This window comes from Hippocampus zosterae, chromosome 9 (genome assembly GCF_025434085.1).
Source record: "Hippocampus zosterae strain Florida chromosome 9, ASM2543408v3, whole genome shotgun sequence".
Taxonomy (NCBI): domain Eukaryota; kingdom Metazoa; phylum Chordata; class Actinopteri; order Syngnathiformes; family Syngnathidae; genus Hippocampus; species Hippocampus zosterae.
The window spans coordinates 14,195,088-14,215,624 of record NC_067459.1 but is presented as its reverse complement, the minus strand read 5'-3'; the positions used below and the strand labels follow the sequence as shown (position 1 = coordinate 14,215,624).

The following is a 20,537-nucleotide window of genomic DNA, read 5'->3' as shown; positions in this document are numbered from 1 at the left end:
ATTTCAATATTTCATTTAGAATATTGCAGCATTATCACTTGTGGCCCCACCGATCATGGTAAGTGAACGTCTGATTCCTGGACATCATTATTTGTGGCCCTTTTAATATCTTTCAAATTGTGAGAGACTCCTCTTATACAGTAAGTGTGTGGTGTACAGTACTAGTGATGACCAACACAGCACACAACACACATAAACAATGCCTGCGCCAATAATTGTGAATCTCCTTCCCCACGCTAGAGTTTATGTCTGTCATAGTACCAAGACTGACCTGTAAAAGGCGCCACAGTTGGGATAGGAGAGGAAGTGAAAGGAGCTAGACTCACCGTTTTCTTATCTGGTAACTGGAAACTCTTGTCGTCTATTTTATTACAATACAATACAATACAATACAATACATGGTGATTTGGGTTAATGGCAGGTCATAAAAAGACTCAAAGCCAGTTTATGCTTAATAGCCCCAAATGTTTTCCCGGTACATAGTGGATAATGCATTTTCTGTTATACGAGCCATCATTAGACCAGATTTCAGGTCCAACTTGTGAGTGCAAACTTGACATACAAGCGTTTTATCGTGGCAGTGAACTAAAGTCAATTCATTCATTCATTCATTTTCTGATCTGCTTATCCTCACAAGGGCCGCGGGGGGTGCTGGAGCCTATCCCAGCTGTCTTCAGACAATAAAATAGAATGCTAGTTACCTTATTTTTCAGTTTTTTTAATTTTTTGATTGGCCCTTGAAAATAGAAACCACAAATAACACATGGATTCTGCCAAAGTGGTTAGAAAATAAACCAGCTCCTGTCTGCGTAACCGTGCGACCTTGTCAAATAAATCCCGCCTTCATTTCTAGCCCCTGAAACACAACCATGCCCCCCTGTGCCCACCCCCCTTCTATCCCCCACCTTCCCCCAACCTCTCCCTTACCTCCTCTTGTCTCCCAACCAGTCCATATTGCTTTCTCTCTGAATCACATGTGCAACGCTCACCCCATGGGCTTGCCCCCTGATCACAGCTACACCTAACTTTCACTCAGATGAGTGCCACCTCAGGATGAATGAAGTGCCACCCGCAACTACAGACTGCTGACGTTGGGAGCTCCGTTTTCAGGTACTATCTAAGCCTTTTCATTCAGGCCACATGCTTTGCTCTTCTCCGCGTGATGTGTATGTGCTGCTTTCATTATTTTTGGACAGGAACGCGGGCGTTTTAAGGAGCAGCTGGGCTTTTGTGTGCTTGTGCACTTAGCCGCTCGTCGCCTCATTATGTAGGCCAAAGGTTACAGACTACCCAGCAGCGGAAGCGGTTATTTCACTTGTTGAAAATAACCTGTGCATTCTTTTGGAAAGCATTTTAGTAGTCTGGACATACTCATGTAGTGTAGCCAAACAGCACACAACAAAGATATGCTGTAGAAAATAGTTGAGTAGATTAAAATGCTAAACTAATAATTGGTGGGGATAAATATTTAACCTGGCTAAATTCAAATATCATGTAGTGATACTATTCTAAGATGATCGAAAGCTGTTCATCTGTGTATAGTGTATGTGATTTGGCAGTCTGAGAAAATTTAGATTATTTTGCCTACCGCTTGTGCCAGATATCCCAGGTTATGCCAAATTTTTTAAGTCTGGTTCGTGAGTGGGTCGAAATTCAGACCGATGACAGACTTGCATGCTTAGTGGAACATCATAATGACCGGGACTCTGTTGAGTCTTGTTTGGCATGTTTCTCAGCCACACAAAAAGGCTTCATTTATCATCCAGTGATAGTGAATCAGTTGGAGGCAATAGCGAGTCACGTGTTTTTGTTAATCCTGCAGATTATGTACTGCAGGGGGGTGCTGTGAATCAATTCAAAAATTACAAAACATAATGCCTAAATTATATTACAGGACATTTGAGAATGTAAAATCTCGTGGGCGGTTTAAAGGACAGTCTGTTTGTGGCCTGCAGACCATACTTGTCCCAGTCCCACATTGTTGTTTCTAATTAATGTTTATTATGGAGTGCATTTGTAAAGATTATGCCAAGATGATAACACAATACCCACAATGGTTTTTGGATGTGATCCCTGTGAATGTGAACTGAAGGATATGATGGCTGGAAAGAGAGAAACATATCACTCATCTCAACATGTTCTGCAGTGTCCTTTTTTGGGTCTGCTCAGTGGGATGTGGCGTCCTCATCGCCAAGTGTCAACAGCATAGGCGGCTGATTAAAATGCTTGCTCTGAGAAAGCCGTTTTCAAGCTGCCCTTTCGGATCACAGCTGCGACAAACTGTGGCATTTGCATTCCTGTGGCGTGCACTTGAATATCTCAACATAGCAGTGCTCAGATGTGACAACTTTGTGTATTTTTATTTTCTTTCAAGGGAGCAGCGATGGGTGAAAGATGCTCGTTTGTGTGGACCAGTGCACAATACATGTAGTTTTTTACACAAAATTTTCCTCACTGATTTTCCTCCACAAGTGGCCTGCAGTCAAACAGATTAGTGTTCATCTGAGAGCCATAAGCAAGACATATTATGATGTAAAATTATTAACTATTTCTGTAGCATTTTGTTCGAATAAGTTACAAATTGCTTAACAATCCACTATAAAACAATAAAATAAAAATATGCGTACATCAACAAAGCTGTAAAATCAGAAGTTACCGTATTTTCACGACTATAAGGCGCCATTAAAAGTCTTAAATTTTCTCCAAAATGGACAGGACGCCTTATGATGCGGAGCGTCTTGTGTATGCGTTTCAGTTCAGTTCCAAAACCTGACTGTCAGCCGACACGCTGTTTATATAGAGAGAAGGCAGACGTGAGTGAGGACAGTCATGCGGGGAAGAAGTCCGCCAATGAGTGAAGGGTGGGCGTGTAAGTGGACGCTAACGGGACGCTCCAAGCAGGTACCAACACCTGTATAGATTGTGGCTATGTGCATTGTTGCAAAACAACTTCGGTTTTGGTTTCTAAGGACCCCCGAAAATAAATTCTACAAAGAGACACGCCGACGAAGCTCAGTTCAAACTTCAATCCATCGGTTATGCTTTCGGCATGCGTGCCCATCTCACAGCAGCGGTGAAAAACCAAGTGAAGCAAATGAACTCTGAGCTTGCCGTCATTCCCGGAGGCTTGACTAAAGAACTCCAACCGCTGGACATCGGCATCAACCGGGCGTTCAAAGTAAAGTTGCGAGCGGCATGGGAACAATAGATGATCGCTGGCAAACACAACTTTACGAAGAGTGAGAGGCAGCGCCGGGTGAGTTACGCCACAATTTGCGAATGGAGTGTAGCTGCTTGGACGAACGTGTCTGCTTGCACTGTTGTTCGAGCTTTTGGCAAAGCCGGCATAATTTCTGTGGAGCCGCATGGCAATGAGAGTGACTCTGACAACGAGAGGGAACCCGTCGTTTTTGATGGATTACCGGTACTTGCACAATTGTTCAATTCTGATACAGAAGATGAGGACTTTGATTGATTTCTGGGCGATAATTGATCGAAAAATGTAAGTACATTGTAAGATGGCTAAATAAAATACAACCAAACTCAGTTTTGCTTCTGTTGCCTTTTTAAAAACGTGTTTTAGCGTGTATCCGTATGTCTTGGCATGCTACTGTATGCTTCAAGCTAACAGGTTTTTAGCGTGCTTTGTTCCAGTAGCCCATTTTTCATCAAGGTTCTCTGGTTCCCCAGCACCTGACGCAGACCTTGTTTGGCCGGGCGACGTCTGAGCCGGCATGTCATTCATTTTATTGTCTCTCATCATTGTATGAGGTAGGCATTAGCGTGAAGGATTTTGCCCAAGGACCCACACTGGATGGTGTTATGTGCTCATTTTTTGCCCCAAGCGGAATTGTATATATATATATCACCATTTTGTCAAGCTCTGTCAACTGAAAAGAACATTAGGTTGCTCAGGCCTCGACCAATCACGGCTCATCTGTTTTCTAAGGTTAGGAGGGCCGCATGGAACTTATTATTGTAAATAAAATTCTGGGGTTGACTTCCCCTTCAATGCTTGTAATGGATTGCCAAAATTACAGTCCACGGAGTCAGTAAACATTTGCCAGCGAGTTACAAAGTTACGGTGCATAGTTAATGTGTTTCATTCCATTCTTTTATTCTTCAGTCACGTAGTGTATTGTAATGATCTCAGGTGTGTGTGTGTTTTATTATGTGTTATTATGTGTCCTTTGATTGCTTCCTTCTCCGAGTTTCTGAACGTTTCACTCTGTACAAAAGTATAGTGGGAGTGTGTGCTGTTCGTGTTTTGGTGGCTCTACGGCTTACAGTAGCCGTGTTTTCGTTGTTAATAGAAGGGAGTTCGGTGATCCAGTATTAGTAATTTCTGTGAGCGGAACCAAACATGACATTGTGTGAAAATGTTACCTCAGACACACACTGTAACCTGTATGTGCTAAGTTAACATAATCAGGCATCAGCCACAATGTGTCTTCCTTTGTGTTCATTGCCGTCCCGCCATGAAAGGCAGGTTTGCATCACATTCAGTGTACTTGGTAAAATGCAGCCTAACTGTCGGACTCTCTTGCTAACACATATTAGCCATGACACTGCTAAAGTGCCCGTTTTAGAGCACGGATGACACAGATTACAACTACAGTACTGTACTTCACATGAGCATCAGAGGTAGGCAGACGGCTACCGGGAGCAGTGGAAGACGAGGTAGTTTTGCAACTGCAAAAATAACGATGATGTTGACTATGAAATCAGACTCGGTTGTCAACAAAGTTGTGACTAGTCGATTAATTATGGTAGTGTGTATGCCTTTAAAAAGTGGTTCTGCTCCGTTGAGTGACATGGAAGTGAATGTATTGGTAGCTGGGATTTGGCTAATGTGGCGTACAGTGACGGTTTCAGTTGAGGGGTGTCCCAGAATGTCATTTTGATTACTGTGTTTGTTAGCGTTTGTTTAATAAAGCGACCGAAAGAGCAGCTGTTTCTTCTCCAGTAGGGAAGACCCCGACGACATGCCACGGGATTCTATTTGCCATTATGCTCTCAAAACACTGTACTTTTAATATTGTATTTTGGTTACCTGTGGATATTTTTTTTTTTTGGTCCTCGTCAAAGATTGAGCTTCATCAGTGGGGTTGATGTAAAGATCCTTTGACCTCCATGTTGTGTTTAACTCATTTTATTGAAATGAAACCCCAATTACATTGACTGTATGAAGAGTAATAAACCGTGACCCACCCCTCAGTAGGTGTAATCAGTTCCGATGTCACATATTCTTTATTAGGCCGCCGCTGACCTCATGGTTGTCGCTTATGAGGTCACTGTGGTCGATACATCATTCAGTGCATAGTCGTAGTCGCTCAAATATTTGCAAGATAATTTGCCAAGCTCCCACACTAAAGCCAAAGCAGCCACACAAAAGCAACATTGAGGAGAGAGTCCCTCTGTTGCCAAGCAGATTGACCCACCGGTGACCCAACGGTAGCAAGACTGCGCTCATTATGTTCACAGTGTGAAATGTTCCATTTCCATGGTCCAACCGAAATCACTGTTCTCCGAAAGCAAGTATCAAAACCACCTCACGACACTGTGTGCATTAGCCATCTCTCAGCTAAACAAGACCAAAATATATATATATATATATATATATATATATATATAGTTTGTTTGTTTTTTTCATTCTGGAGCAGAGTTGTTAAAATGCAAGCTGGGAAAATGATCGCGTGACAAACTGTAGAGCCAACAACCAGCCAAGTATTTTTGCACCAGCAACAAATAAGTTTAAAGCGGATTCAATTCTTAATAGTGCACATTTATTGGATATGTATATATGTGTCATTTATTACTTCCAGTGGACATGTAATTAATTGCTTTTTGAGTTTGGCCTATGTTCTACTTTCCTGAAACCTGCTGAACTAATTTTGCTTCCGTGAGTCAGCTGCTGTTTGCCATTCCCTCCAGTTTCCTTACCTCATGCGCAGCTGCTTCTGCTTCTCTCACTGTACTTCAGTGTATTTATAATGCTCTACTGTCATGTGTCCAGCCTCAGTTCCGTCAATTGTTGATGGTGGTTTTTTGGAGAATTTCCGACTGGATATAGTCGGACTTGCCTCCACACACAGCCTGGGTTCTGGTACCAGTTCTCTCGAGAGGGGTTGGACTCTCTTCCACTCTGGAGTTGCTCACGGTGAGAGGCGCAGAGCAGGTGTGGGCATACTCATTGCCCCCCGGCTCAGTGCCTGTACATTGGGGTTCACACCGGTAGACGAGAGGGTTGCCTCCCTCCGCCTTCGGGTGGGTGGACGGGTCCTGACTGTTGTTTGTGCATATGCACCAAGCAGCAGCTCAGCATACCCACCCTTTTTGGAGTCCTTGGAGGGTGTGCTGGAGAGTACTCCTGCTGGGGACTCCCTTGTTCTGCTGGGGGACTTCAATGCTCACGTGGGCAATGACAGTGAGACCTGGAGGGGCGTGATTGGGAGGAACGGCCCCCCCGATCAGAACCCGAGTGGTGTTTTGTTATTGGACTTCTGTGCTCGTCACGGATTGTCCATAACGAACACCTTGTTCAAACATAAGGGTGTCCATATGTGCACTTGGCACCAGGACACCCTAGGCCGCAGTTCGATGATCGACTTTGTCGTTGTATCATCGGATTTGCGGCCGCATGTTCTGGACACTCGGGTGAAGAGAGGGGCGGAGCTGTCAACTGATCACCACCTGGTGGTGAGTAGGCTCCGATAGTGGGGGAAGATGCCGGTCCGTCCTGGCAGACCCAAACATATAGTGAGGGTTTGTTGGGAGCGTCCGGCGGCATCCCCTGTCAGAAGGAGTTTCAACTCCCACCTCCGACAGAGCTTTTCCCATGTTCCGGGGGAGGCGGGGGACATTGAGCCCGAGTGGACCATGTTCCGTGCCTCTATTGTTGAGGCGGCCAATCTGAGTTGTGGCCGTAAGGTGGTTGGTGCCTGTCGTGGCGGCAACCCCCGTACTCGCTGGTGGACACCAGCAGTAAGGGATGCCGTCAAGCTGAAGAAGGAGTCCTATCGAGCCTTTATGGCCTGTGGGACCCCAGAGGCAGCTGACGGGTATCGACTGGCCAAGCGGACCGCGGCTTCGGTGGTCGCCGAGGCAAAAACCCGAGCGTGGGAAGAGTTCGGTGAGGCCATGGAAGCCGACTTCCGGACGGCTTCGAGGAAATTCTGGTCCACCATCCGTCGTCTCAGGAGGGGGAAGCAGTGCACCACTAACACTGTATACAGTGGGGATGGGGCGCTGCTGACTTCAACTCGGGACGTTGTGAACCGGTGGGCAGAGTACTTCGAAGACCTCCTCAACTCCACCAACACGCCTTCCTTGGAGGAAGCAGAGCCTGGGGACTCTGAGGTGGGCTCTCCTATCTCTGTGGTTGAAGTCACCGATGTGGTTAAAAAGCTCCTCGGTGGCAAGGCCCCAGGGGTGGATGAGATGCGCCCGGAGTTCCTCAAGGCTCTGGATGTTGTGGGGCTGTCCTGGTTGACACGCCTCTGCAACATCGCGTGGTCAACAGGGAGAGTACCTCTGGATTGGCAGACCGGGGTGGTAGCCCCTCTTTTTAAAAAAGGGGACCGGAGGGTGTGTTCCAACTACAGAGGGATCACACTCCTCAGCCTCCCTGGTAAGGTCTATTCAGGGGTGCTGGAGAGGAGGGTCCGTCAGGAAGTCGAGCCTCAGATTGAGGAGGAGCAGTGTGGTTTTCGTCCCGGCCGTGGAACAGTGGACCAGCTCTACACCCTTAGCAGGGTTCTTGAGGGTATGTGGGAATTCGCCCAAACAGTCTACATGTGTTTTGTGGACTTGGAGAAGGCGTTTGACCGTGTCCCTCGGGGAGTTCTGTGGGGGGTGCTTCGTGGGTATGGGGTACCGAACCCCCTGATACGGGCTGTTCGGTCACTATGCGTCCGATGTCGGAGTTTGGTTTGCATTGCCGGCAGTAAGTCGGAATCGTTTCCAGTGGGGGTAGGACTCCGCCAAGGCTGCCCTTTGTCGCCGATTCTGTTCATAACCTTTATGGACAGAATTTCTAGGCGCAGCCGAAGCGTTGAGGGGGTCCGTTTTGTGGGCCTCAGTATTGCATCCCTGCTTTTTGCAGATGATGTGGTGCTGTTGGCTCCTTCAAACGGGGCTCTCCAACTCTCACTGGAGCGTTTCACAGCCGAGTGTGAAGCGGTTGGGATGAAAATCAGCACCTCCAAATCTGAAACCATGGTCCTCAGTCGGAAAAGGGTGGAGTGCCCCCTCCGAGTCGGGGAGGAGATATTACCCCAAGTTGAGGAGTTCAAGTAGCTTCTTGTTCACGAGTGGGGGTAGGAGGGAGCGGGAGATCGACAGGCGGATCGGTGCAGCGTCTGCTGTGATGCGGACGTTGTATCGGTCTGTCGTGGTGAAGAAGGAGCTGAGCCAAAGGGCGAAGCTCTCAATTTACCGGTCGATCTACGTCCCAACCCTCACCTATGGTCACGAGCTATGGGTCGTGACCGAAAGAACGAGATCCCGGATACAAGCGGCTGAAATGAGTTTTCTCCGCAGGGTGTCCGGGCTCTCCCTTAGAGATGAGGTGAGAAGCTCAGTCATCCGGGAGGGGCTCAGAGTCGAGCCGCTTCTCATCCACATCGAGAGGAGCCAGATGAGGTGGCTTGGGCATCTGATTCGGATGCCTCCTGAACGCCTCCCCGATGAGGTGTTCCGGTCATGTCCCACCGGGAGGAGACCCCGAGGAAGACCCAGGACACGCTGGAGAGACTATGTCACCCAGCTTGCCTGGGAACGACTCAGGATCCCCCGGGGAGAGCTGGAAGAAGTAGCTAGGGAGAGGGAAGTCTAGGCTTCCCTGCTAAAGCTGTTGCCACCGCGACCCGGCCCCCGGATAAGCGGTAGATGATGGATGGATGGATGGATGGATGGATGGTTTTTTTGTGTGTGCGTGTGTTTTTTTTAACGAGTCCCTCTTTCACGCCGAGCAGCATTACTACGTTGGATCTTTGGCCTTTTGGGTGTTTTGTATTCCCAAAACATTCTCAATTTGCAAACTTGGAGTAATCAGCCTTTGAGTCCATCCCACAGATGAACACTGCCACATATGAAATTGAGAAGACATGAAATATGCCTGTAAATTTTCAAAAATAGCCAACCCATTTATTTGGCATTGATGAATGGATGGAATGTACAGATTACCATGCCTCCGCTCATCTTAACCTTGCGACATTGTTGCAGTGCCATGGAAAAGCCACATTACCAAGAGGTCAAGTTCAAGGCGAGCAGGGTAACCGCCTCGCCGGGACGTTTCATTGTTGCCAGAGGACAGTGGTCCAACAAAATGGAGTTCCTCCTTGCAGTTGCGGGACAAATCATTGGACTTGGAAACGTGTGGCGGTTTCCTTACCTGTGCTACAAAAACGGAGGCGGTGAGTTGGGAAAAACAAATTCAATAAAGAAAAACAAAAGCCCAAAACAACTAGGATGCTTTGGATGGAAACGACAGTTAAATATTGTGAGCCTCAATTCTAATTCATTCATTCAAATTCTGAATACTTTTTTTTTAACTTCACGGGGTCTTTAATCATTTACATCCCAATGTTGGGGAGGCTCCTGTCTGTTGTGTGTTTACCATTTGTGTTGTTTTCGTATGAAATATAGAATAACATACAGCATGTCTCTCTTTTTTCCCCCCCAGGGGTGTTCTTTATCCCTTATGTGCTCTTCCTTTTTGCATGCGGCATCCCTCTGTTTCTGCTGGAGACAGCTCTCGGCCAGTACACTAAGCAGGGCTCCATTACTTGCTGGAAGCAAATATGTCCGCTTTTCGGAGGTAAATATTCATATTTGGTGGTTGTGAAACAATTATTTACATCACGATAGCAGTAACCATCTGCCATATTTTCTTAATGCACAAAACTAGCATTTCACAAGTGAGTGTGAAATGCTTTCTGTGAAGTCATGCAAAACAATAATGCAGGCCAGTTTTCATGTCGTCTGACCTTTTGACGTTAGGTTGCACTAAAATTGCCTTTTATAAGACGTTTCGTGGCATGTACACAGAAAAAGATTCTTTTTAAATGTATTTGTTAGGGAGGATTGTGGGGGGGAGTACATCATGGCACATCATTTTGAATATACACATCCATTTTTCTTTTAACTCCAACTGATGGCGGCATGTCTTCGGCGGAAGTGGTTGTTACCCAAGCACCCGTGACCATGCCAAAGTGCCCTTGAACAACCTCCAGTTGCTCCTGATTCTGTGTCATCAGTCGTTGAATGAAGAGACATCACTTGATGTGCCAATTTGGAATGTCAATATTTTCTCAGTTTTGTTTTTTTTTTTCCCCAATCTCTTAGGAATGGGTTATGGATGTCAGGTGGTAGTTTTATACTCCAGCATCTATTACATCATCATATTGGCATGGGCATTCTTGTACCTATTCTCTTCCTTCAGCTCTGAACTTCCGTGGGCTAGCTGCCGAAACAGCTGGAACACAGGTATGTAAGACCCACACATTTCGGCGATCAGCGAAGATGGTCGGTAATTCGCATACTCTAAGACTATTAGTTTGCTACACTAAGATTATAATATATTGCATGCAGGTTAATGTAACTGTAACAACAATAACAGACAGGGTAGTGTCGTCCACAAATTAGCATTTACGGCACTGGTAGAGGAACATGAATGTATAAACAACACTGCAGATTGCAGTTCATACAAATGTACACTGTACACTAATGTGCCCCACACTGGTTGGGAATCATTGTTCCAAAATGGGTTTTGAACCCCTGTTTAATTTGATATATATTCAAATGTATACTATTTTAACTTACCATTATTATTTCTTTGAGTTAATATCACCATAAGGTGCCTTTGAGACTTCCTCATTTCACACCAAAAAAAAAAAAGTTGAGATTTTCTATTGAGCTTCATGGTCATGAATGACATTAAGCAGACGTTATATTGTTCACGTTACATAATTGGTCAAGCTGTCACACATTTTTAATGAATTAACTGCAAGCAGACTATGTAAATGCCAACAGCAAAATATATGAGCTTGAGCCCACCCCAAAATGTTTGGGGCACCCATAAAGTGTTCGCATTTTTCCCTCCAGATCAACAACCATGGAGGACACACCAATGGCACCAATACTGACCTGTTCATGAAAACGTGTGAAATATATCGGATTTCGATTTCATGTTATAAAATGTTTGAATCCACACAGTATGCTGCCTGTCTTTGCCACAGACACGTGTGTGGAGTTCAGTGAACGTCTTCTCAACTGGACTGTGCCGGAAAATGCAACATCACCAGGGACGGAGTTTTGGGAGTAAGTTCACATGTTTAATGAAAAGAACACCAAAAAAAAGCGAGAAAAGTGCCTGATGTTAACGAAAATGCGATCCACAGGAGAAGAGTTCTGAACGTGACTGGAAATATCGAAGACTTGGGCGGTGTTCGATGGGAGTTAGCCCTCTGTCTACTTTTGTCTTGGATCATTTGTTACTTTTGCGTGTGGAAAGGCGTGAAGTCCACGGGAAAGGTACAACGTAGATGTCTGTCTGTCTGTCTGTCTGTTTGTCCATCTGTCTGTCTGTCTGCTCGCAGCCAGGGCAGGGTTTTGCATCAGAACTCAGTCTTATGATTCCTTTCACTTTCATCGTGTGTATTCATCATGTGATCGTCTGGTTTTCCGTCTCTACTTGTACATATTGCTGCATGGAAGGGAGTGGATAAAAATTTAAAACCTCGTCACTATAAGTCAGTAGTTTTTTTGGGGGAAAAAATCTGGTTTTGTGTTTTTACTGACTGGGATAACGTTGAGCACAAAAAAAACCTGCACTCTAAAGAATATGAATGACCACTTGTTTGGACAGGTTGTGTATTTCACGGCCACATTTCCTTATGTGATGTTGGCTGTGCTGCTTGTCCGTGGACTGACGCTGCCCGGGGCCATAAATGGTGTCAAGTTTTACCTCTACCCGGATGCATCTCGCCTATCTGATCCACAGGTATGAGCCTCTGAACCCGTTTAACTTGATGCAAAGTAAAACATCAAGATACAGTAACCAAAAATGACAAATTAATTTTGATTGGCCCGGTGGTCCAATAGTTAGCGCGCCGACCTCACAGTGCAGAGGTCGTGAGTTCGATCCCGGCTCCAGGCTCCCTGTGTGGAGTTTGCATGTTCTCCCCGGGCCTGCGTGGGTTTTCTGCAGGTACTCCGGTTTCCTCCCACATTCCAAAAAAAAAAACATGGCAGGCTGATTGAACACTCGAAATTGTGCCTCGGTGTGAGTGTGAGCTCGAATGGTTGTTCGTCTCTGTGTGCCCTGCGATTGGCTGGCAACCGGTTCAGGGTGTCCTCCGCCTACTGCCAGAAGACAGCTGGGATAGGCTACAGCACTCCCCCCAACCCCCGGCCCGCGACCATTGTGAGAATAAAGCGGATCGGAAAATGAATGAATGAATGAATTCTGATTGGTTGAAGAGAAGCAAGGAGGCATGGATCAGGAGGAATCGAAAAAAATATATATATTATATATATATATATATATATAATTTTAATCTGATTTACAGACAGAATGAAGTCATTACAGAGACTGTAGCTAGTAGCCTATTGTTGCATTTAGGTACATGTTGGAATTTTTCATCTCCACACCCATGTACAGTATTTTCTATAGAGCTTGTCAAAACAGAATGAGAGAGACAACATGCAAACAGCCGCAGCTATGATTGGAACCCAGAACTTTTTGATTGAGAGGCAGGTGTGCTAACCACGAGTACACTGTGCCGCCCATTTTGAGTTTTCACTTTTATAATTAATTTCATGTTGGCCAGAATTTTGAATCACTTTAGTTGTAACATTCAGTACTTTTTTTTAAATTCACTTTTCCTCTCTCTTACTGGATCGACCAGCATGTTTTTTTTCCCTGTTCATAAATAAATAAACAAACTAGCATTTTCCAATGACTCCATCATTGAGTGTTTGCCTTTCACGTCTCTCATGATGTCCTTTCCTTGCAGGTCTGGATGGACGCTGGCACGCAAATCTTTTATTCCTATGCTATTTGCATCGGCTGTTTGGTGGCGCTCGGCAGTTATAACAAGTATAACAATAACTGCTACAAGTAAGTTGACATAAAACCTGTCGTGGCTTCTCATGAATCATTGAATGAGATCCAATACAAAGGCTGTATCAAACAGTCTGCCTTTTTATCCTGAGTCATGTAGATGGTCAATCCCTTATACTATGCAATAGCAAAGGCTTTTTCAAATTCTGGACATTAGCATAGCGGTTTAAGTAAACATTGCGCGAACCCACACAACTGTTCTGTTTAAGGAATGTACTTAACCTTGAGAAAAAAAAAGAGTAGAGCACTGTACACAGAACATGACTCACTTTGCAGAAGCAACACAATGCTACAGAGGAAACGAGAAAATTATAGCAATTTAGAAAGTAAAAACTGCCAAAAACGACAATCAATGGAGCCACAGGAAAGTATAGAAAACAATCCAAAAAGACCAGTCGTATCAGTTTTACACAGTCATTTTAGAATTTTAACACAATTGCCGTTTGTTTTTACGGCCTATCAAAAGTAGTTCAATTTAAATGGATCATTTGTTTTTATGGGGTTTGGCAACTAAACAACAGATGTCTTTTGTGAAAAAACAAAAACAAAACAAAAAACATCAACAAAACTAGGCAGCTCTGAGCAAAAAGGGGCAAAAAGACTAATCACAAAGTTGAGAGATAGCTTGTCGTTTAAGTTGTTGTGGTGTACCCACCATTGTTATTTACTTTGGTGTCAATGAATTGTTTGCGATGAGGAAATCACCAGTGCATGCTTCTACTTAACATTTTACATTTTCTATAAATTTCACCTGAGAGCGAAATATCCCTAACTTTTTGTGAGTAATGTAAATACGGTTTCACATGCATGCGGTTTTTCAATTTGTGTCAGAGGTGGTAGAGCGAGGGTGAGCAATTCTGATCCCCGAGGGCCGGTATCCTGGATTTTATTTGTATTTTTATTTATATGTCTCCCTGCTCCAAAGCTCATGATTTAACCGATAAGCTCATCAGTGGTGGAGTAGGGAGACATATAAAGCATCCAGCATACCAGCCCTCGAGGACCGGAATCATCCACATCTGTACTAGAGTCTAGTGGTGAGCATCTCTGCAAGGCTCTTTTTAGGTTTAGAGTTCGAATATGGGCACCGACTTGAAGTTTCTCTGTGCATCTCTTTTTAGAGACTGCTTTTACTTGTGCCTCCTGAACAGCGGGACCAGTTTTGTGGCCGGTTTTGCCATCTTCTCAGTTCTCGGATTCATGGCTTATGAACAGAACACAGACATATCCAAAGTAGCGGAATCAGGTAAGACGACACACATTGTACCTGTGAGTGAATGCGATCACAGCAGGCATGCATGACGACACACACTCAAACAAAAGGACTGTTTTTTTTCACCACAGGTCCCGGCCTGGCTTTCATCGCTTACCCTCGAGCCGTGGCCATGATGCCGTTTCCACAGATTTGGGCCATTTTCTTTTTCATCATGATCATCCTCCTTGGATTGGACAGTCAGGTTGTGCATTTTTCCATTGCTTGTCACATATGCTAACAAAAGGATAAGAAAAACGCCAGGTCAGATTTGGTGCATTTAAACCACAACAATAAGCGTATGGTTATTAAATATCATGAAATACCTCACAGACAATGGCAATCAAGAGTATGGTTCTTTTTGTAAAGGTACAACTTTTGTGTTGGAACTCATTTGTTGTGCAGGTGCACCTAACGTGTTTAATGAGCATATAGGCGTACATCAGGGTCGAGTGGTTTGAGGACAGCAGTCATGAACAGATCAAAGAAAACAGCAAAGCGTATGTAAATGTGGACAGTAAGTAACATAAATGTCTCTCCTTTAGTTTGTTTGTCTGGAAGCAATTGCAACTGCTATTTGTGACCTGAAACCTTCGTTCTTCCACGTCGGCCATAGACGCAAACTACTTCTTCTGCTCATCAGTCTTTTCTGTTTCTTCATCGGCCTCATAATGGTCACTGAAGTAAGGCAGAATTATGCTTCCTCTAAGGTGGTGACCTATCCTTAGATTCGTTCATTCTAAAGGTGACTCTTGTTGCACACAGGGAGGATTGTACATCTTTCAGGTGTTTGACTATTACGCCTGCAGCGGGATGACTCTGCTTCTCTTTGGCATACTTCAGTCCGTGTGTATTGGATGGGTTTATGGTCTGTAGATTTCACATTTGAATGGCTCCTGCATTCTTCATTCAAACTTGCTGACAATCATTTCACCATGTGTCACAGGAGCAGATCGTTTCTACGACAACATCGAGGACATGATTGGATACAGGCCTTTACCACTGATTAAACACCTTTTGAAATATGTCACCCCTGTAATCTGCATGGTGAGTAAACATTCAGTCTGACTTGCCAGCTCTACAACAGGAAATAATAGTTGATTCAGTTGAAGATTAACTAGAGTTAATTCCACCGACCTTGATTTTAAGAAAGGTTTGGCAAGTTTTGAAATGCAATGATTTTTCTACACGAGTTGAAAAGTATATCTCCAGTTGGTGTTTCTTAACATTCTTCATCTGTTATCTTGAAAACTGTCATAATATTCAGTCAGCAACCATTGTGATCCTTCTCACCTCCAGTGAAAGAAAAACACAACGGTTTTGCAAAAATATTTTCTAACACAGTATTCCCAATACAAATTGCTTACACCTTTTGATAAACATCACTCATTGACATTATATTCGATTGAATTAGATCCGATCTGATTTGTCACAAATGTGCTCACCCTAATAAGAAAAAAAAACACCACCGAAATTGGATAGAGAAAAACTAAATTTAGGTTCGATTACAACTAATTGAGACTGAATTACAGAACCTCCGCTGATTGCAGCCAAGTACTGTTGTGCACTTGCCTCAACTGTTTCAAAACGGGATTACTCAACAATCGACTAATTTAAGCAATTAATGATTGTGCCCTTTCCTCAATCGATATGATCAGATTAGCCTTACCTGGATAAACGAAGGTCAAATAAATAAATGAATTAGCAGGCGTGTTCTAGGCACACAAAACAAATATCACTGTGTATTGCCCCCTCAATGAAAAGCATGTACGGTTCCGGTTCATGAATTAATAGCTTTGAATACATGGACTATACTACAGCACCACCTAGAGGATTATAGATGTATAAACGAAATAGAAAATATCTTTCAAATTTGAAATCCTTTCTTTGTTTTCCTTGGTAGCAGATGCTACTAGCTAACAGTTACAGTTGCTATGTTTAGCCATGCGGTTAGCCGTGTGTTTGAAGGACAAGAGGAAGAACAATTCGTGAATATTCGTCACTTTTTTTCAAATATTTGGATTAACATTTATTTTATAGTATTCACCATATGATTCCATGTTGAAGCAACAGCCGCTGTATCTTCACTGAAAGATGTTCTATGCTTGCCGCTTTTTTCAGGGAACATTTATCTTCTCCTTGGTTAAATACAAACCTCTGAAATTCAACAACACCATTGAGTATCCGTGGTGGGGTCATGCTCTGGGCTGGTGGTTAACTCTGTCTTCCACACTTAACGTTCCCCTATGCATGATGTATAACCTGATTACCACTCCCGGGACACTTCGTCAGGTAAAAATTTTATTTCAATTCTATTAATTATAAACCCTTTAATGCGGGGGTGTCAAACATACAGCCCATGGGCCGGAACCGGCCCACAAAGAGGTTTGATCAGGCCCGCAGGATAATTTACAAGTGAAAAATGCATAAAAACGGAATTAATATTTTTAATACGGTGCAATTCATGTAGTATCCGCTAGGGGACATTCTGTTTTAATCAGTAAAATACATCATTGTTTTGATCAGAGAAGAAGACAACAGCAGCCTCAGTCTATCACTGAGACAGACCCAACACAGGAGCTGCTATTAAGGACATGTGAATACTTTATTCTCTACACATTTAAATCCCTCCTCAAAACTCACTTGTATTCTTTGGCGTTTGACTCAGCATGACTTAGATTTGCTATTGGTTTTACTGCTTGGTGCTTTCTACCGCCTTATTACTTATTACTTATTACTGATTCGTCTTACTGTTTATTGTATATGTTATATGTATATGTACAGCACTTTGTATGCAGCGATGGCTGTTTGAAAGTGCTCTATAAATACTGTTGACTTGACTTGACTTGACACATTTAATAGCACTCTCTTTAGTTTGTAAGGTGTAGGCAGGGATTACATTTAGATTTTCTCTGCACGTGTAAATGGTTTAAACATTCTTTATTCTTCTTGTTTAATATTAAAAGTGCATTACTATATTTTTCAATACCAATTACTTGTTAAAGTTGTGTGCCTTTTTACAATCAGTGGGATCAGTTGCAATAATATATGTGAAAGATAAAAGTAAATTGCACATTTGTCTAAGGAAATCTAAGGAGATTCATGTTTTGTGAAAGATCTGTTTATTACATTTCAACGTTTTCCGAATGTTCTTGTGCTTCTTTAGACCAAAAAAAAGGAAATACATTATTTTGGTTATTTATAGCAGCGTATGGTATAACGTTAATGGTGCGGCCCACTTCACATCTACTGCGGCCATATATGGCCCACAATGTGAAATGAGTTTGACACCCCTGCTTTAATGGGTTCTGTCCCCACAAAATGTTTTTCCCGTATTAGTAAACAGTCAACATTCTTTCTTGCTAGCGGGTCGCCATCCTTTGCAGTCCATCAGAAGACCTTCTGTCGCCAAAATCAGAAGAGAAAGTACTTGACCTGCTCCACATGACTCACAAATCAGATGCCATATTGTGAAAACGTCGGGCATGTCCATTGAAACTATGAGACACAAATAATTTAAATATCTTTGCAAAATCAAAGATGACATTCACAACCTGGTTTTCTCCTTTGGAACCAAGGTACAGGAGTTAGACATATAACCAATCATGGAGTCATTGCTTGTCCATTCCTATCCTCCAATATTTGGTGGTTCGCATAAAGGGAATAAAAAAAAAAAAGGAAAAAAAGTGGGATGTCAACGTTTGCCAAAAGCATTTGCAATAATGAAAATGCAGTGCCTTGAAACTTTTGGACTTTTAAATGGTTAAATTGTTCGTGCTTTACTTTAATATAGTAAAATTGTTGATACTTTACGACCGAGGTCAAGAACATATAGAACTTGGCTCGGGGTCCAATAATCACAAATCCATTTTTATTCTCTCAAAGGCATTATGAAAAGTCAAATTCATGAGGATAATTATTTGTTTCATTGAGGTATTTATAGAAAAGTAGGTGCTATTGACATAAAATACAGATAAATTGTTTATAAGTAGTGTACATTCTTGAATGTGAAATAAAACAAAAGTGTTGAGTCTTGACAAATAGACCTTGTGCGCACCTCAGCCATGTGAACCAATGACGGCCTTTCCAGATTCTATACAAGTGCCTTAACCAAAAAAAAAATATGGTCTCGAGTAGTGTCAAAACATTCGTTCATTCATTTTCTGAACCGCTTTATCCTCACTAGGGTTACTGTAGCCTATCCCAGCTGCCTTCGGGCAGTAGGCAGGGACACCCAATCACAGGGTACCCAGAAACTAACAACCTTTCCCACTCACACCTAGGGACAATATGGAGTGTTCAATCAGCCTGCCATGCATGTTTTTGGAATGTGGTAGGAAACCGGAGGACCCGGAGAAAACCCAGACAGGCCCAGGGAGAAAATGCAAACTCCACAAAGGAAGGCCGGAGCTGGAATTGAACCCAGTACCACTGCACTGTGAAGTCGACGTGCTAACCACTTGATACCGGGCCGCTCTAGAGTCAAAACAATACAAAAAAAATCAGGTGGATCAGCAATAAAATGTGAACGTTTTCTTCCATGTCCATTGTGCCACTCCATCACAAAATGATACGAAACTCAATTTAGTCAATCACTGAAGCAACAAATACTCAATAGTAACTGCTATGAGGTAAATAAATATATTTAAGTTCAATCTTTCCAGATGGAAGTCTGCCAGCTAATGGGTGTCGTATCATCTTTTATACAGATGTGTGATCTAAAACACCGAAGGGCTCCAACTACTGTCCAATTTGCACATGATCCACCATCACGGGAAAAAGATAAACTTACGGTTGTGAGACAGGATATATTTGTAACCATTAAATGGATTTTAAAAATATTTTTAATTTAGTTGGATCATTACCAGGCATGCGTTGTGATGGGATACTTGTGAGAGAATTACATAATTAAGATTGGGTGAAAAAAGGTGACTGTATTATGCTACAGTTGCAGAAAAAAAACGTATAATCGGAGGACAGGTACCTTAATAAAAAGAGGGGGGAGGATGTTTATTTCAGAGGATTACAATTTTAATGCAGGGAGAGGCCTGTTGTTGACTTGATCCGTGGCCACTTTCAAGTAAGTTAACAGCGCAACATGTGGATAAGTTGTCAACACAGGCTGGATCATGTGGATGTATGTTAAAAGCACTGTTAGGAAGTTAGCACAGTGGTTAGCTTGTCTGTGTCACAGTTCCGAAGTTCACGGTTTGATCACTGGGTGCTTTGGCTTCCTCCTCCATTCCTGCAAGACAAATATATCTAAATATCGATTTGTTGAGATTTAATTTCTCTTGCCTTCATCAGCACATTTTGTGCTGACTTATCCAAAACTAACTGAAAGTAATCAAGTTAATGTACTTCAATATGATCATATTTGGATTACATTCCTGCCTATTCATGATCACCTGGATCGGAATAATTACTTTGAAGTAATCCTCCCAATCTTGATTGCGATAGTATTGTTACTGTCCTATTTTTTTTTAATTAAAATTGTTTTACTGATGGCGGCCCGGTAGTCCAGTGGTTAGCACGTCGGCTTCACAGTGCAGAGGTACCGGGTTCGATTCCAGCTCCGGCCTCCCTGTGTGGAGTTTGCATGTTCTCCCCGGGCCCTGTGTGGGTTTTCTCCGGGTGCTCCGGTTTCCTCCCACATTCCAAAAATATGCATGGCAGGCTGATTGAACACTCTAAATTGTCCCTAGGTGTGAGTGTGCGCGTGGATGGTTGTTCGTCTATGTGTGCCCTGCGATTGGCTGGCAACCGATTCAGGGTGTCCCCCGCCTACTGCCCGGAGACGGCTGGGATGGGCTCCAGCACCCCCCGCGACCCTAGTGAGGATCAAGCGGTACGGAAGATGAATGAATGAATGAATGTTTTACTGATTTGCTTGGAATGTTATAAATGTGTCCTTTTTACATGCCATCTAATTGAAATGTATGATGTTTGTATGACACCATAGTGCTGTGATAAAAACAAATACATCAGAGGGCTGAAACAAGCAAAGCTTATTTTATTTGTGTCAGATATTAATTAATGCATTTAACTGACAGTTACTCACCTTGACCATATGTGATGGCAAATAATTTCTTAAATTGTATTCAGTTGATTCAGTTGAAATAAATGTAGCCTCTGTGAAGCGGTTGGCCATGAACATCA

The 20,537-nt window shown here is 43.2% G+C and overlaps 1 protein-coding gene and 1 long non-coding RNA gene across 2 annotated transcripts in view; one reads left to right on the top strand and one right to left on the bottom strand.

The window, feature by feature from the left end:
• LOC127607322 (uncharacterized) overlaps positions 1–16,167 on the bottom strand; it is a 25,312-nt gene extending 9,145 nt beyond the window's left edge. Inside the window, exons 1-4 of the long non-coding RNA XR_007964046.1 lie at positions 16,048–16,167; positions 14,497–14,615; positions 12,124–12,224; positions 9,208–9,399 (exon numbers count right to left, since the gene is read on the bottom strand). This is a non-coding gene — a long non-coding RNA (uncharacterized LOC127607322). The remainder of the gene's footprint in view (positions 1–9,207; positions 9,400–12,123; positions 12,225–14,496; positions 14,616–16,047) is intronic.
• LOC127607285 (sodium- and chloride-dependent GABA transporter 2-like) lies at positions 904–20,537 on the top strand. The gene is made up of 15 exons (XM_052075470.1): positions 904–1,110; positions 9,226–9,416; positions 9,686–9,820; positions 10,348–10,488; positions 11,241–11,322; positions 11,403–11,535; positions 11,870–12,004; positions 13,020–13,123; positions 14,248–14,372; positions 14,471–14,583; positions 14,924–15,061; positions 15,144–15,246; positions 15,325–15,425; positions 16,500–16,670; positions 17,745–20,537. The coding sequence occupies exons 1-15, from the start codon at positions 1,058–1,060 to the stop codon at positions 17,850–17,852; spliced, it is 1,833 nt and encodes a 610-aa protein (XP_051931430.1). The 5' UTR covers positions 904–1,057; the 3' UTR covers positions 17,853–20,537.

What these genes read in the sequence shown, in the direction of transcription:
- LOC127607285 (XM_052075470.1), top strand. Translation starts at nt 1,058, where the DNA reads ATGAAGTGCCACCCGCAACTACAGACTGCTGACGTTGGGAGCTCCGTT. An exon ending in AATATGTCCGCTTTTCGGAG is followed by an intron (nt 9,821 to 10,347) that starts GTAAATATTCAT and finishes CCAATCTCTTAG; the next exon opens with GAATGGGTTATGGATGTCAG. An exon ending in GCCTCATAATGGTCACTGAA is followed by an intron (nt 15,062 to 15,143) that starts GTAAGGCAGAAT and finishes TGTTGCACACAG; the next exon opens with GGAGGATTGTACATCTTTCA.